Source organism: Cyprinus carpio, chromosome B11 (assembly GCF_018340385.1).
Source record: "Cyprinus carpio isolate SPL01 chromosome B11, ASM1834038v1, whole genome shotgun sequence".
NCBI lineage: Eukaryota > Metazoa > Chordata > Actinopteri > Cypriniformes > Cyprinidae > Cyprinus > Cyprinus carpio.
The window spans coordinates 17,830,364-17,845,886 of NC_056607.1; the positions used below are offsets into that span (position 1 = coordinate 17,830,364).

General features: G+C 36.1%; 2 protein-coding genes across 2 annotated transcripts in view; one reads left to right on the forward strand and one right to left on the reverse strand.

The window, feature by feature from the left end:
* Positions 1 to 491: 491 nt before the first annotated feature.
* Positions 492 to 2,609, reverse strand: thoc7 (THO complex 7). Its single transcript, XM_019064259.2, has 8 exons — positions 2,453 to 2,609; positions 1,938 to 2,058; positions 1,694 to 1,821; positions 1,507 to 1,593; positions 1,352 to 1,409; positions 1,098 to 1,164; positions 916 to 985; positions 492 to 763 (listed from the first exon to the last, which is right to left on the reverse strand). Exons 1-8 carry the CDS (start codon positions 2,469 to 2,471, stop codon positions 705 to 707), a joined length of 609 nt encoding a protein of 202 aa, XP_018919804.1. The 5' UTR covers positions 2,472 to 2,609; the 3' UTR covers positions 492 to 704.
* Positions 2,610 to 3,197: 588 nt separating this feature from the next.
* Positions 3,198 to 15,523, forward strand: part of LOC109051465 (ataxin-7) — a 32,689-nt gene continuing 20,363 nt past the window's right edge. Inside the window, exons 1-5 of the mRNA XM_042734331.1 lie at positions 3,198 to 3,648; positions 3,744 to 3,777; positions 5,295 to 5,390; positions 9,094 to 9,303; positions 9,464 to 9,532. Of these exons, the coding sequence (XP_042590265.1) occupies positions 9,102 to 9,303; positions 9,464 to 9,532 (271 nt within the window). The 5' untranslated portion in view covers positions 3,198 to 3,648; positions 3,744 to 3,777; positions 5,295 to 5,390; positions 9,094 to 9,101. The remainder of the gene's footprint in view (positions 3,649 to 3,743; positions 3,778 to 5,294; positions 5,391 to 9,093; positions 9,304 to 9,463; positions 9,533 to 15,523) is intronic.

A 15,523-nucleotide genomic window follows, 5' to 3' on the forward strand; every position in this document is an offset into this window, starting at 1 on the left:
AGCATACACTGCCAGTCAAATGGTTTTTGAACAGTTTAATGTTTTTAAAAATGTCTCTTCTGCTCACAAACCCTGGATTTATTTGATCCAAAGTACAGCAAAAACAGTACAAATATTTACCATTTTTACTATTTAAAATAACTGTTTTCTATTTGTATGAATTTTAAATTGTCATTTATTCCTGTGTTTTCAAAGCTGAATTTTTAGCCTCATTAGAATGCTTCAGAAATCATTCTGATTTGGTGCTCAAAAAACAATTATTATTATTATTATGTTTAAAACAGCCAAGTAGATTTCTTTCCGGTTTCTTTGATGAATAGAAAGTTAAGAAGAACAGCATTTATCAGAAATAGAAATCTTTTGTAACATTATAAATGTCTTTATCATCAATTTGATCATTTTAAAGCATCCTTGCTACAAAAAAGTATTAATTACCCAATTTATTACGACTCTGGATTAAAGGGCACGATATATGATTACTACGCATACAGTATTTGTTCAAAGATGTTTTATGTTGTGCTCAAACCTTCACCTAAAAGGGGTCACATGCTAAAATAAAACAACTTTCAATTTGTAAAGAAATCACTTCAATTCTGTACATCACCAACATCAAAAAAGAAACTGAATTTAAAAAAAAGTTCATGAAAAATAAAAATAACAAGATATTAGGTACAACCCCAGAAAAAAACTGGAAAAATGTTAGTCTAGTCTCCATTTTCCATCGAGCTCTCCTGGGTATCATCACTTTCCATCTTCTCATCATCTAAAAAGATAACCAAACACAAATTTAGACCATAAAACAGGAAGATGATTACAACCTGATCGGAACTAAACCTAATCATTGGTAGCAGCAAAGCAGTTTAAAAATCAGTACACATCTGGGTAGTCCAGCCTTTATTCAGTTTAACAACTTACTCTCCAAAGTCTGCTGAAGTTCCTGAATGGTGGTGAGAAGGACATGGAACTGTTTCTTACGAAGTTCCAACTGAACATGGTTAAAAAAAAAAAAAAAAAAAAAAAAAAAAGATCTGAGTAAATATTTAAGCATATGCTGGTGTATTTCTACAAAACCATCAAGAAATTCCTCATTCCCTTACCTTGTCCTCCACATTTTCTTTGATGTGTGAAAGCTGCTGAAGCTCTTTGTCTAAAGCCTCAAGCTGCCTGCAGAAATAAGATCACAAAAACACTTCAATAGCTGGTGGGTCGAGATGCATCCCTGCCGTAGGGTGTCCCGCTTGTCATTTTTTATAAAGGATATACAGACTACAGATTTAATACACAGTGAACTAATACAGATAATAATGCTAATACATATGTGATTTGACCCACACATGAATTTCAAACCTACTTTAAGGTCTCATGTCTGTCTGGATGTTGCTTGATAACTCTAGCCAAAGCATCATACTCTACAAATGAGAATTAGATTAGAGAACAGCAGAAATGAGTGATGAAAACAATAAAAAGGACAGAATGTCAGTTTTCTCCAAAGAAGCTGTGCTGAACCTTGGCGGTTTTTTCGTATCCTTTTCGCTCTCTGGATCTCCTTCTTGCACTCTGCAATTTTTTCATGGGCTGAAGTTATACTTCTCTCTATATTGAAGAGAAGAAACAAGAATATTTTGCTAAGCAACTCGACAAATCGTAATGATACCTGACAAAGTCACACAGGCATATCAACTGGAGGTCTTACCAATATCTGCATAGATTGCTTCATAATTCTCCATTTCTTTCAGGTTCATGTCATACACAAGCAGGGTTTTCCCCATGGAGAATTCACACTGAGCCAAAGTTGTCAACATCCTCTGATACTGTGAGAACCTGCAGCAACAGAGACAATCAAGTCATTATACAGAAGGCTATGGTAACTACTCAGTACAATAAGCTACATTATAAGAAATTAGAGAAATCACAGATCATAATAAGAGTTTAATTACCCTTCCTCTGGTGAGAAATTGGAATGACACCATTTAGTAAAGCTCTTCATAAGCACGTTAATGCGCCTATCGTCTCCAGCTCCATCTCCATCAATAAGAAGACGCTTCCGAATAACCTCATCTGGGACACATATAACATTTAAGAAGCACTGTTGAAGCTTACTAGACAATAAACCACATAAAACAGCTAATGTTCTAAAATGTATCACATGAACAAATTTGGCTGGACTATAGTTACGGTTTGAATTGTTTATATTGTGTATATATATATATATATATATATATATATATATATATATATATATATATATATATATATATATATATATATATATATACACAAACAGTGCATCAGTTTTAGCATGGCTAACTAGCTATATATCCTCATATTGAGCTCATTTTAAGCGAGTGCTTTTACAAAACGCATACACCCGGGCACCGTTGTAATAAATCACACTGATCTGCACACATAAAAAGCAAACACTAAATATACACCAAAACAAAGAAATCTTTACCATCAGTGATGCTACCCATTTTCCAAAAGGCACTCTGACTGAACTATTCGGGAAAAAAACTTTATTGATACGCGCGCACGGACACACAGAGTATCAGAGCCCCGCCTCTGTTGCGAAGCAAACGAGCCGAATGAACCCGCCGACCCCACAGAACGAATCACAGCAGTTTCCCAAATTTTTAAGGTTTTGTTTGACCGTTATCCAAGTCATTTAGAAGAAGTTGGTAAATTGCTAATTCACACGTTTAAAAACAATCCGTGTGATATCCAGAAGTGCTGAATAGGTAGGCAGCTCAATAGTTTTTGACAGTGGTGTGAAGTCTGACTCATTTCAGAGAATCGGTTCATTAGAACAGTTCGTTTTAAAGAACCGTTAAAAAGAAATTCAACAATTCTTTTACGACATAACAACGTCAGATTTGTGAAAAAAGGCTGTTTTGACCATGGTCGTACGTCCGCGAATCGGTTCATTCAAATCAGTTTATTTCAAATAACCGTTTAAAAAATAACGATTGATTCAGCCCACAAACAAAGTAATTTAGAACATCAATAAAATATTCATTTACATTTTGAAACTTGATTATATTCATATCAGCTCAGTTATTTATCGGTTCTTATCTCATTATTCGAAAGGTTTTCGTTCAACGTGTCGGTTCCAGTGCGAGTCGAATTGGTTTAGTGAACTTGTTCATTGAAGAGATCCGACTCGTAAGATTCACAAATCGCTACAGCAAGCATATCCCTAAACGGCAAGGGTTTTTGTCGTTGTGATATCGCCAATGTCATTTCAAAGTTGTGTCGGCAGCGTGTGCCTCTGATTAGTGTGTTTTTACTTCTCCATATGTATGCAAAAGCGTTATAGCGAAGTGCAGTAGCGAGCGGGCTGTGTTTCAAAACCCATTGAGCCGCCTTCCTAGTTCTAGACTGCCTATTTGGGCAGCGAGGGCGCGTCTGGGACGCTTGAAAAGCTGATGCGAACGCGTCCCGACAGCACAAACGACTCACAAAAACGCACGGGTGCGTTGCAAGTGCTCGAACGACGCCCAGAAATGCTTTCTAGGGAGGCAGCGCGCTCGTTTTTGACACACCACCATACTGTCCAGTGACAGGCGTGCTCGGTGCATGCGTGCTGCTGGAGTCAGTCAGTGACGTTCTTGTCCCAGAATGCTGCCTGGTAAACAGACATGGAAGCACCTGGTAAAGACCTCCACAGTCACTGAGCACTGCACTCGCTCTTTGAACTGATCTTCATTTTCAATACGCCCTAAAGCCTGCGCCTTTGTTCTCTCTAGAGCTCAACCGGGACCTCTGAAGTCCAGGGCATTGGTAAGAGAACAATGATGACATCGAGATCAGCTGCTAATATGTCTGTTCTGCCAGTTAGCCAGTTGCATGCTACAGCAGTGCCACCAATGGCTGGTTTCAGCTGCTCAGTTAGCGAGGAAGCTAAACCTGATGCCGTCCCCCTCCCCCTCTTATGTGTGTAACATTTTATTTTGGTGACCTAATACTCAAGTTTACTTTGTTCGATTCGCTCTGTGACAAACCCGCTATGTTTAGTCCTTACGGAAAAGTTGTTGTGGGAGCCATTCTAAAGACTGGTGGATCCTGCCATGATTGCTTTCACTTTCCCAAGTGCACTTGCTCATTTGAAGTTACCTAGTGGATGCAAACAAGTGGACAGAGCTAGAAATAAATGGAGCCGTAAGAATCATTTTAATTAGTAAACATTGGCATTGAACACTTGTAAAACTTCAAGGACATGACATTTTACAAAAAGGTCTCATGGCTCTCAAAGTTGTAAATAAAACTTTATACAAAAGGGGAAATAATGAGGAGAGGAAAATTAGGGCTGTTTACATAATCTGCCAACTTACTTTTAAACAGTTAGCTCCTAAACATTTTAAATCAAATCTTATTTTATATGTATATGTTTTGCATGTGGTTTCATATATATATAATAAAATGAATCATATATAAAATAACAACAGTTCGACTGTTTCTTCAAAATAAAATCTCATGTAGTACTTCAAAGTTATTGTATAATGCATGCTAAATTTGGAATATTAATTGTTTTTAGTTTAACTCTATGCACCCCCTGTAAGGTTGACCAAGAGTGGGTGTGTTTGTGCTGGAAACTGCAATTCTTGTGTAGTTCTGTAGAATGGTAGACGCACCGAAGGGGAAATCTTTGCAACATCTCATCATAAGTCATAATTCAGACTCTCTCATACAGACACTTGATGCGTAGTGCATTCATCACTTTCCATTGACACAAACAACAGGCTGATAGTCATCCAATTCACATCAGAATGAAGCCGTTTGTGTAATTCTGTTATTTTCTCTGTGTTTTGAAATTACTCATCATGTCTATTATAATTTATTCAGATACAGACTTATTCTGAAAATACGTACCAGAAACATTTTTTGATTTAAATAAATGGATTGTAGTACAGTCATCGAGTGCAAATTCTGCTTATTTTATATTATTAAATAGGTAATGAATTTGATATTGCACTGAGCATAGGCTAGAAAGTCAAAACATTTTCACTGGTTGCTTTATATCCCTGAGACGGATTATCAGGCTGTCAACTGAAGGGCTCTCAGATGGTTAGCCAGGGATAGTCGTTATTGGATTGGATTACTCTGTAGCGACGGGCTCCTCCATAAGAAGATCTTGAGCTAGTAAAAACTGTAGAGAAGAAAGCCACAGGCCTTAGGTCATAAAGGCTCCTCTGTCAAAAAACAAATGGCTAATTCCCTAAACTCTGATTATTATACACTGAGTATTAAAATAATGCTGCTAACATTAATCTGCCCCTTCATCTGTTTCCTTTCTGCAGATTCCCTCACCAGCTTGGGTGGCAGTCTGGAATCACCATAGCTGATGAGGATCTACTGACTTGACCAGTTTTGTTCCAATTTTTACTTTTGACAAGGTATGAAATAATATTATGTCAAAAATGAAATAATTAATATATTTTTATTTGATTAAACTTAAGTGCATATTTTATTCATTTCAAAAGAAATAGTTCACCCACAAACTAGAATTTGTTGAAAATGTACTCACCCTCAGGCCATTCAAATTTGTTTCTTTATCAGAACAGATTTGGAGTAATTTAGCTTGCTCTCTTGCTTACCAAATGTGACCCTGGACCACAAAACCAGTCATAAGGGTCAATTTCTCGAAATTTAGATTTATACATCACCTGAAAGCTGAATAAATAAGCTTTCCTCTTTGATGTGTGGTTTGTTATAATAGGACAATATTTGGCTGAGATACAACTACTTGAACATCTGGAATCTGAGGGGTGCAAAAAATCAAAATATTGAGAAAATCGCCTTTAAAGTTGTCCAAATAAAGTTCTTAGCAATGCATATTACTAATGAAAAATTATGTTTTGATATATTTATGGTAAGAAATGTACAAAATATTGTCATGGAACATGATCTTTACTTAATGTCCTAATGATTTTTGGCATAAAAGAAAAATCTTTAATTTTGACAATGTTTTTTTGGCTATTGATAAAAATATACCCCATTGACTTAAGTCTAGTTTTGTGGTCCAGGGTCACAAATGATCCTCTGTAGTGAATGGGTGCCATCAGGACAAGACACTTCAGTCAATCAATTAATGTCTTGTGAAGAAAAAAGCTGTGTGTTTGTAAGAAACAAATCCATAATTAAGACATTTTTTACTTTAAACTGTTGCATCTGGGTGAAATTTCAGTACATATTTATCTCCTGATTCAGATGAGACAACTTTTTCACTGTAGAAAACAATATTATGGATAGAAGACTCATCTTTTAGCTAGAAGCAACGTTTTGTTAAAACCATCTTGATGATGGATTTGTTTCTTGCAAACACACTGCATTTCACTTCACAAGCCATTAATTGATGTACATGAGTCATGTGGATTACTTGTGGATCATTGTGATGTTTTTATCAGATGTTTGAACTTCACAGTCTGTAAGTAATACTAAATTTCTCTAAATGTGTTCCAATAAGCAAACAAACATCATGGCTTGCCTGAGGGTGAGTAAGTTTTCAGCAAATTTTCATTTTTGGGTGAACTGTTCCTTTAATGGGCTATGGTAGTAAACTGTTAGTAGATTCATATTAGAAAACTATAGTCTAAAAAAATAGGGTTTAAGGACTAGAATACAGTCAAGAAGGGAAAACGGAGTAATTCCTATTAATCAAAACATTTTTGCAGTAGGTGTTCTGTATATCGTATAAACTGTGTTTAATATAAACACATTAGGCAATGACTGCATAAAGCACAAATTCAACTTGAAGCTATTTTGCATCCGATTAAAACCTGTTTGCCTCTATTATCTGTTCTTATTCTAGATGAATTGGCCAAGACATATTTGATTGTATATGAGACACATTCTTGCAAGTGGCGAAATGGCTAAGTATAGCCTAGAATTTATTTGAAATTGCCTGTGCTCCAAAATGTGATTCATTAACATATGGCTGATCAGAGCACATTAGTTTTAGAGCACGCAAAAGTGTGGACATTTTTTGTTTATACTTAATGACATAGTCTTTAACTATACCTCTAACCTTATCAACCAGATGGTGTTTGTGAAAATTTGCAAAGTTTGGCAAAGATTTGCAGCAATGCAAGTTTGTGCAACTGAGTCAGACTGTTCTTTAGATAAATTACTGTGTTGAAAATCTATCAGATCTAGATATGATAATACCAGTGTGACAAAACAATGCTCAGTGCATCAAATGATTAATCCATGGCTGTCCTTAAAATAGCCTGCCAAATGCACTATTGTCTTAACCTTTTTCACTCTTGATTTTTAAGTGAACAGATTTGTTTTGCTCCTTGGATAGCCTGACGTAACAAACTGCATGCATTTAAAAAAATTACTGAAAGTACTTTGGGTTTTATTTCTGGTCACAAATATAACCAGCAGGGATACTACAGAGTCTATTTATTCATCAGTTTGCTGGGTAATATCCATATAAAAAGCTGCAAGTTACTATCAAGCACTTCTTGTCAAAAGGAAATGAGGATCCAAAAATAAAACTTGTCTTTCAACTTTTACTTTGCTTTTAACTGTGAATCAGCCAGAATGGGACTCTGGGTTTTCTTACTGGTCATGAGTGTGACCACTGTCATGTTTACATGTAGTGTTACCAAGTTTCAAATGAAAAAGCAATCTTAAAGGGTTAGTTCACCCCAAAATGAAAATTCTGTCAATCATTACTCACAAGTTACCGTCTTCTGCCATTTTAGAGATTATCACAACACATACACACGCTTTCCTCTAAGAGTAAAAAACGCAGATTATGTTTATGCTCGCACTTTTCCCCCGAATGTAAACAACGCTGATTACGTCAAATACATTCTTGGATACTCTCCAAAATGGCGGAAGACGTAACTCGGTGGAGAAGAATTTTTGAATAAATTATGTTATTTTTGTTTTCTTTGTGTACAAAAAGTATTCTCGTAGCTTCGCAAAATTTAAGTTGAGCCACTGATTTCACATGGACTGTTTTACCAATGTCCTTACTACGTTTCTGGACCTGGGAACATTACAGTTGTGTTGCTGTCTATGCAGGGTCAGAGAGCTCTCCGATTTCATCAAAAATATCTTAATTTGTGTTCTGAAGATGAACAAAGCTCTTACGGGTTTGGAACGACATGAAGTTGAGTAATTAATCACAGAATTTTAATTTTTGGGTGAACTATCCCTTTAAAGGGATGGTTCACCCAAAAATTAACATTTTATTCACTCTCACGTTTTTCCAAATGTGTATGAATTTCTTTCTTCTTTTGAGCACAAAAGAAGATATTTTGAAGAATGTTATCAAAACATTGACTTACAGATTTTGGGTGAACTATCCCTTTAATGATGCAATAATAATAATGATAATAGACCATTTAAATATAATCTAAATATTTAAGTATGTTTCAGATATGGTAGTTTTATCTGTATGAATCGTTTACGCGCTTCCTTTCAAGGGGATAAACTGAAATGAAACAGCTCTGGTCTTGTGACTTGTGTCATGCAAAAATGATCACATGAAATCAAGACAGTCTGCATTTTGATTTATAGCCGATAACTCTGTATATAACACAGCCAATATATTTTAGAACCCTCAAGCTAAAAAACACCAGAAATAGTACTAGTGGGATTCAGTTGGTTAGCATTTGTTGTAGGTCAAACAAAGTCGTTCAAAGGAGCAGGCATCATGTTTTTTTCTCAGAAGTAGCAGCTTATTTATTATCTAGTGGCTGGGTTTATTTTTTGTCGACGTCGGTATTAGGAGATTGGGGAATTCCCAAGACAATTAATTCACCTTTTTAACGGAAACCTATGAGGATATACGTTTTTTTAATATGTGACGGCATAATAAGGTAAACATTTCTCCCCACACGCAAGTGAAACCTAGATTTCCTCACTATTAAACATATACGCCTCAGCGAAAGGAAGTTTGGTGGTCGTTCTTAAACTTTTATTTCTGTAATCTGCTCTTAATGTACGTTTCGAGACGCTCCGCCTAGTGCAGCACGCATAAGGGGAACCAAAGACGACCGAATCGCGTACTCGGCTCAATGTCATTCATTGAAGGAATCCGCTCGGCCACTAAGCGCTCACTGCTGTGTTGTTACATTGTAGCGGAAAGAATGTCGGAAAGGGCCGATGATGACGTCAGGGGGGGGCAGCAGCAGCAGCAGCGCAGAGCGGCCAGGCAGCTGAAGCAGCGGGGAGAAGCCTCCACAGCAATGGCGACTGTTGCGGAGCGCAGATCCCTGCCTAGTCCTGAAATAATGCTGGGACAGCCTTGGAGCAGCTGGGTCGATGCTGTGAAACTCTACGGGAGCGACGGTGAGTTGATCGGCCGCCGTCGGCCATTGCGTTTCAGCGGGCAGCCGCGTCAAATCGCGAGCTTTCGCCCGATTGCGTGCAGTTTTGAAATATTAAGAAACGCGAGAACAAGCCAGCAAGTGTAACTATTTATGTAACGCGATCCAAATCGCTTCCTCAGGTACAGAATTGGAGGAAAGTTTGAAAGAGTGCGGGAAAAATCGCGAAGCCATGAGACTCTGCAGAGACGGTAAGTAGTGTTGCTTTCTCTGGTCAAAGGTGTGTTTTTGTTTTGGTGCTGTGTGCACACTTTTCACTCACCGGCTCGCCGTCAAACAAGTGCAGTTGACTTTTGACACTACTACCCATGAAAACTCTGCTATTACGATAGTTACAAGCGTTTAAAACGAGCTCTTGTGTGCGTGTTTACATAGGCTGTTCTGTAGGAATATTAGTTACTATACAGGTCTGAGTTGCATGTTAGAACTTGCAAGTTTGAATTGAAATGAAAAGAAAGTAGCTGAAGTAGAATATATGCTATATGCATGTAATTGCCGTGCTTAAAATATCTTAAATGTGTACAAACAGCTATAAGACATTTGAATAGAAACCTACATGCGTAATATGTTTGGATAAGTCACACGTTTCATACACTAATTGTTTAAATGTCAGAATTATGAAATCTAAATCATACGTAGAATTATACATTTTTACCACACGACTCGTTGGAATACTTTATTATTTAATGGTCATTCTTTAGTGTGCCTAGACACATCAGCAACCTTTTTAACTCATATAATTTAAGTTCAGATCAATATTTCATATATTTCATTTAATAATTATTTGTTAACTATCTGTTTCACGTCGAAGTCCTGATTTTATTTAGCGATAATTAGCAACCGACTTTGTTAGCTCTTCGATCGAAATGGATACAAGTAAACTCAGCTGTATTATTTATGTGTGTAATGGTCAGGGTAGTTGTCGATCAGATTTTTTAAATCCACCTTTTAATTAAATAGGTGTAACGAGCCTAAGTAACCCAGACAAAGCAAATGACATCTTGCAGTGGATATCATGGCTATTCTTATTAATCTCTTTTATGTGGAGCATTCTAATAGATCTTAGCTTATACTTAGTTGCCATGAAGTTTATAAACGTCATCACCAGGCCCTTTTCTCACTCCTTTTCTTATTAGTATAGGAAGCGTAAGATACTGTACCTGTCACGGCATTTATCTGACAGTGCATTTGCATTGACAAACAATAGAGCTATCATGTGCACCACTGCTCCATTGCACAATTTAGAGTGAATTGGTTACGTCTGGGAAAACCGGAAGTCGTCACACAGTAATCTGTCAGATATGTCAACCTTAGGGTTACATAGTTTGAAAAACAACACCTTTTTGCCTGTATGGACACCATTGCTGTTTTTATGTTGATCTTTAATTAGTGTTTTCTATTTAAATTTAGATTTAATTTAAGCATATCTGTTCTCAGGTCAAAGTAAGGCCAACACTTCAAACACATCTTTATTAAGAGTTTTGTTTCAGTTTCAGCATCGTCTGTGCCTGAAATATTTATGTGTGAGGATGTATTGAAAGCAGCGTATGTTGTGCCGTAGATATGGACGGTATTGCTTCTATGCCTCAGCTTAAGAGCAGTACATATTATTGTTAGGGATGCAACGATACCATTTTTTCAGAACCGGTCCAATCCGATACCGAAAATTCTGAGTATCTGCTGATACCGATCCAATCCGATACCAGCACAGTTTTTTTTAAATCAATGTAGAATTTCTATACTTCTCTGTGTTGATCAGATCATCACTCTTTTGCGTGTTAAACACAATCTACTACGTATAAACAACTTCATTTTAATGAAAAAAAAAACAAATGAAAAAATATATAATCATAATCTATGACAAAAAATACCATTATAAACTAGGTTAGTGGATAATTCAGCAGCAAAAGATACTCTAGATTCTAGAAAAATCACAGGTGCACAAGCATTTTCTAAAATCTAGTGAAATAATTTATTTACAAATAAAAGTGAATGAGTCTAAAATCTGGTAAAATGTTACACATTGCTCTTTGTATTGTTGTAAAATACATTTATGAAAAAAACAAGTATATACATTTATATAGAAATATAAAAGATGTTTCTTTTAAATGTATAAGCACAGTAATAAAGACAGCAACATCTGATAGATAGGACAGAACAAGAAAGACTATTAATAATCTTTGATTGCACAGAAGAATATTATAATACTAAAGGGGCCAATATAGAGCGGCACAGGGCACTTATTCGCATCCCGTGCGCAGAATGATGCACTTGAAACAACATGGAGTCACAGTGCACAGGCTACGCAGCCCTCCGAGTCCACATAGAAAAGTTAGTACAACACACATGCTGCTCTGCTCGTGTTCATTCTCTCTTCACAGCAGTTCAGTCAGTGTGCTATTTGAGTAAATTAATTACTATGAGATATTGGTGAATTTCGACTCAGAGAGAGTGTCAGCCACGTTAAAAAAGTGAATAACTTAAGTAATGCTTATTTGAGACACTGACCATTTCAAACAATTCAGTCCGATTTGGTGAACTGGTTCAGCCGGTTCACTAAGAAGAACCGGTTAAATCGAACGATTCGTTCACGAGCCGGACATCACTAGTGCAAAGGGAAGTGATATTGATACGTAGTGTATTAAATCTGTGTGTTAGTTTATTGAGCCTTTTCTTTAAACAGTTTTAAACCTCAGTTACTGAGCGCTCTTGAAGAGAGTTTCATCGTTTTGACTGTAGTAACCAAACGCAACACACAGTTTGATTGCTGAATGGAGGATGACAGACAGCTGCAGTGGAAAGAAGAGTTTATGTGAACTTGAATTTAATGACTTCAATATTAATCTGTACCTCACATTAAACTATGGAACAGCTTCAGAACACTTGAAATATGTGCACGGAAACGTTTTGGTGCTTTATAATGTTTTTGTGCCTTTCGTGGGGCTCAACAATAACAAAGAATAGTATACGCACAATATCGGATTTGGATCGGTCTCGTCTGACTGATACCCGATCCGCAGAAAATGCCAGTATCGGAGCCGATACCTATCCCGAGTATCGGATCTAAGCATCCCTAGTTATTGTATAGTCAGGAACGGGGTGTCCAGCCTGGCCTGCAGGATGATTTGAGAAAAAAAAAGAAAAGAAAATATCCTTAAAACATACATGTACTGTATTGATATAATATATTACATACAGAATCACTCTTCTTGCCAAAACATATGTAAAATTGTTGTACAAAAATGACAGTGTCAAAAATGACAATGACAACTCAAAAATGAGTTTGTCGCAAGATTAATGGAGGCAATGTTTCATGTAAAGGATGAAAGATCTCACTTTTTTGCTCAGAGTCCCAAAAAAGTGGACAGGACCAGACAATGAGAAAATGAATGTTAAGTCGGAGCATTTCAACTCAGTTCGTTCAGGAACAAGAAACACAAAACACCGTCAGCCACAACATGACCAGCATGTGGGGTCGACACACAAATAAATACATTACTGAGTGAGTTCTTCACAACAACACAGAATGTGATGGAGTTTGAATGAAACAATGTGAGTCTCGCTCAGTTTATGAGGGGCATGAGTCTGTTTAGACACTCGACATGAGTTCAAACACTTCTCCACGCTTTCATGTAACCAGCATGTGTCACTTGAACTTTACAAAAATGTGAACTTAAAAGTTACGCAACACGAGGCGTAGGACAGAGGAAGTATCAAATGAAAGTATACCTTCACATATTACAGTTTCAACAGAATAAACAAAATGATAACCACTCGGCGATGGCAAATGTCTTATTATTGTCCGAAAGCGGAGAGCAAAAGTTAGGTGGGCTAAACTCTAAAGCTCGATTTCTTCATTACTGGGTTAAATGTTTCTAATTTTTTGCAAAAGTAAAAGTGAGCGGAAACCGTGACTGCCACCCGCGCGCGCCCAATCCAACACATCTTTTGCACACCGCTGCTCTATTAAGTGCCGGTAAACTCACATGAAAAACTCCGGGGACGACGGGTTGTTGTCGCTGCTCGATCCGTTTTCTCTGAAGCCGCTGCTGATGAGCTTCTCGTACTTCTCTTTGTAAGACGGAAACTTCACATTTTTTGAAAGGTGTTGGTAACCAAACCATTTTGATGACCGTTGACTTGACCATCGGTAAAAAAAAAAAAAAAAAAAACACTGAGATACTTCTCAAAATATCTTCTATTATGTTCCACAGAATAAATAACATGAGTGTGAGTAAATAAAAGTAAGTTTTTGGGTGAACTGTCATTATAAAACTTATCATTATCAGCTGAAGCTGAAACAATATTGAAAACAAAGACAGGTATATGGAAGAATATTAGGGTTGAAAAGTGAATTTCACATTTCAGTTTTCCATGAATGATTATTAGAGATATTGTATTAATACTAGTTTAGCGTTGCCGGCGGCAGACTGAGATGCAAGCCTGTAAGTAAAATGAGTTGTACAATTTCCTTGTTTAACTCTAATTGTGCCTAAATATTCGGTTTTAGAAAGCTCATTAAAACTGAATTAACAAAATAAAGGTATCCACCAATTGCAGTTAGTGATTTGCACTTTTTCTTTTTCAAAATAATCTAATAACTATTTGACTGTTATTTCCTAATTACCAATTGTGTATGTATATGAAATCGAGTGCCTCTGGTCAGGGGAATTTCACTTTAAATTGCCTTTTGTTATACTTGATTATTTGTTATTAAAGTACCATTAAAAGGATTCTGGACTTGAAGGTCTAGAATAGCTAATCACATGTTTGATCATGCAGGAAATAAAAAAATATCACTCATGCTCTACAACCTAAGAGAAAATTCTCACTTTCCACAGAGAAAATGCTCAGATAGATGACTAATCTAACCAGCGTGCCGAATTCATTTCTTGACAATTTCTCATAAACTGCAAAACTTACTTGGTTGAAAGTGTTTGATCATCTGGTTCAGAGGGGTTGGAGACCAGAGGCTGTGATTGGGCTCATCATAAACTTACATGGAACTGTTATTTAGATTCTGTAACATTTAAAACGGATTATTTAGTCAATTCATGCACATACACTAACAATTGGGGTCGGTAGGATTTAAAAAAATATTTTCTAAAGAAGTTTCTTATGCTCACCAAAGCTATGTTTAATTAAAAATACAGTAAAAACAGTAATGTTGTGAAAACTTACAATTTAAAATAACTATTATTCTACTGTAAAATATTTTTCATGTATTTTATTTTTGTGATGGTGAAACTGAAATTTCAGTATTATTACTCTAGTCTTCAGTGTCACATGATCCATATTAGAAATCATTCTAATATGCTAATTTGCTGAATAATAAACATGTCTTATTATTATAAAAGTTGAAAGCATTTGTGCTGCTGAATAATTTTGTGGAAACCGTGATGCATTTTTTTTCAGGATTCTTTGATGAGCATAAAGTTCAAAAGAACAGTATTTATTAGGAATAAAAATCTTCTGCAACATAATAAATGCCTTGACTGTCACTTTTGATCAATATAATGTATCCTTGCTAAAAGTATTAATTTTAGGGCTGTGTATTGGCAAGAATCTGGCGATACGATACGTATCACAATATAGGAGTTGCGATACGATATGTTGCGATACATTGCGATACTGTAAGGAAGGCAATATATTGGGATATTTCTTATTTTAGGAATAGGATATATATTTTAGGAAAGCTGTCATTAAAAACACACCTCCATATGCAAACCTTAGCAAAAAATCTATAGGCTTAAATAATAATTATAGCTTGCAGGATTCTTTAGTTAAATAGAAATATAAAAAATGAGTATAATTTGTATAAAATGTATTTTATAAAAAAGACCATATATATTTTAGACCCTGCTTTAAAGGTTCACAGTTTAAGTTTACAATTGTAACATACAACGTCATAACATTTTGATTTGAACCAAAAATTACATCTGCTTAATATCAATGAAAAATAAAGTGGTTGCAGGATTCCTAAAGAAAACAAAACAATTGTAAAACAATAAAATAAATACAGATGTTAAACATTTCACAGAACCTTTCAACTTGGATTTCATAGGTTTTTCAGTTTGTATTTATAAATGAATGGAAAATACATGAAATACGTGGAATCGCCGAGACCGCGATTCGAGCACTGCCCCAAAGGCACAAAACGCCCCCAACCTGAGAGAAAGCTG

Excerpts from the sequence above, each read along its gene's own strand:
- thoc7 (XM_019064259.2), bottom strand. Across the intron at positions 1,594-1,693 it reads AGCAATCTATGCAGATATTG|AGAGAAGTATAACTTCAGCC; the intron begins GTAAGACCTCCA and ends TCTTCAATATAG. Across the intron at positions 1,410-1,506 it reads GATACGAAAAAACCGCCAAG|AGTATGATGCTTTGGCTAGA; the intron begins GTTCAGCACAGC and ends TCTCATTTGTAG.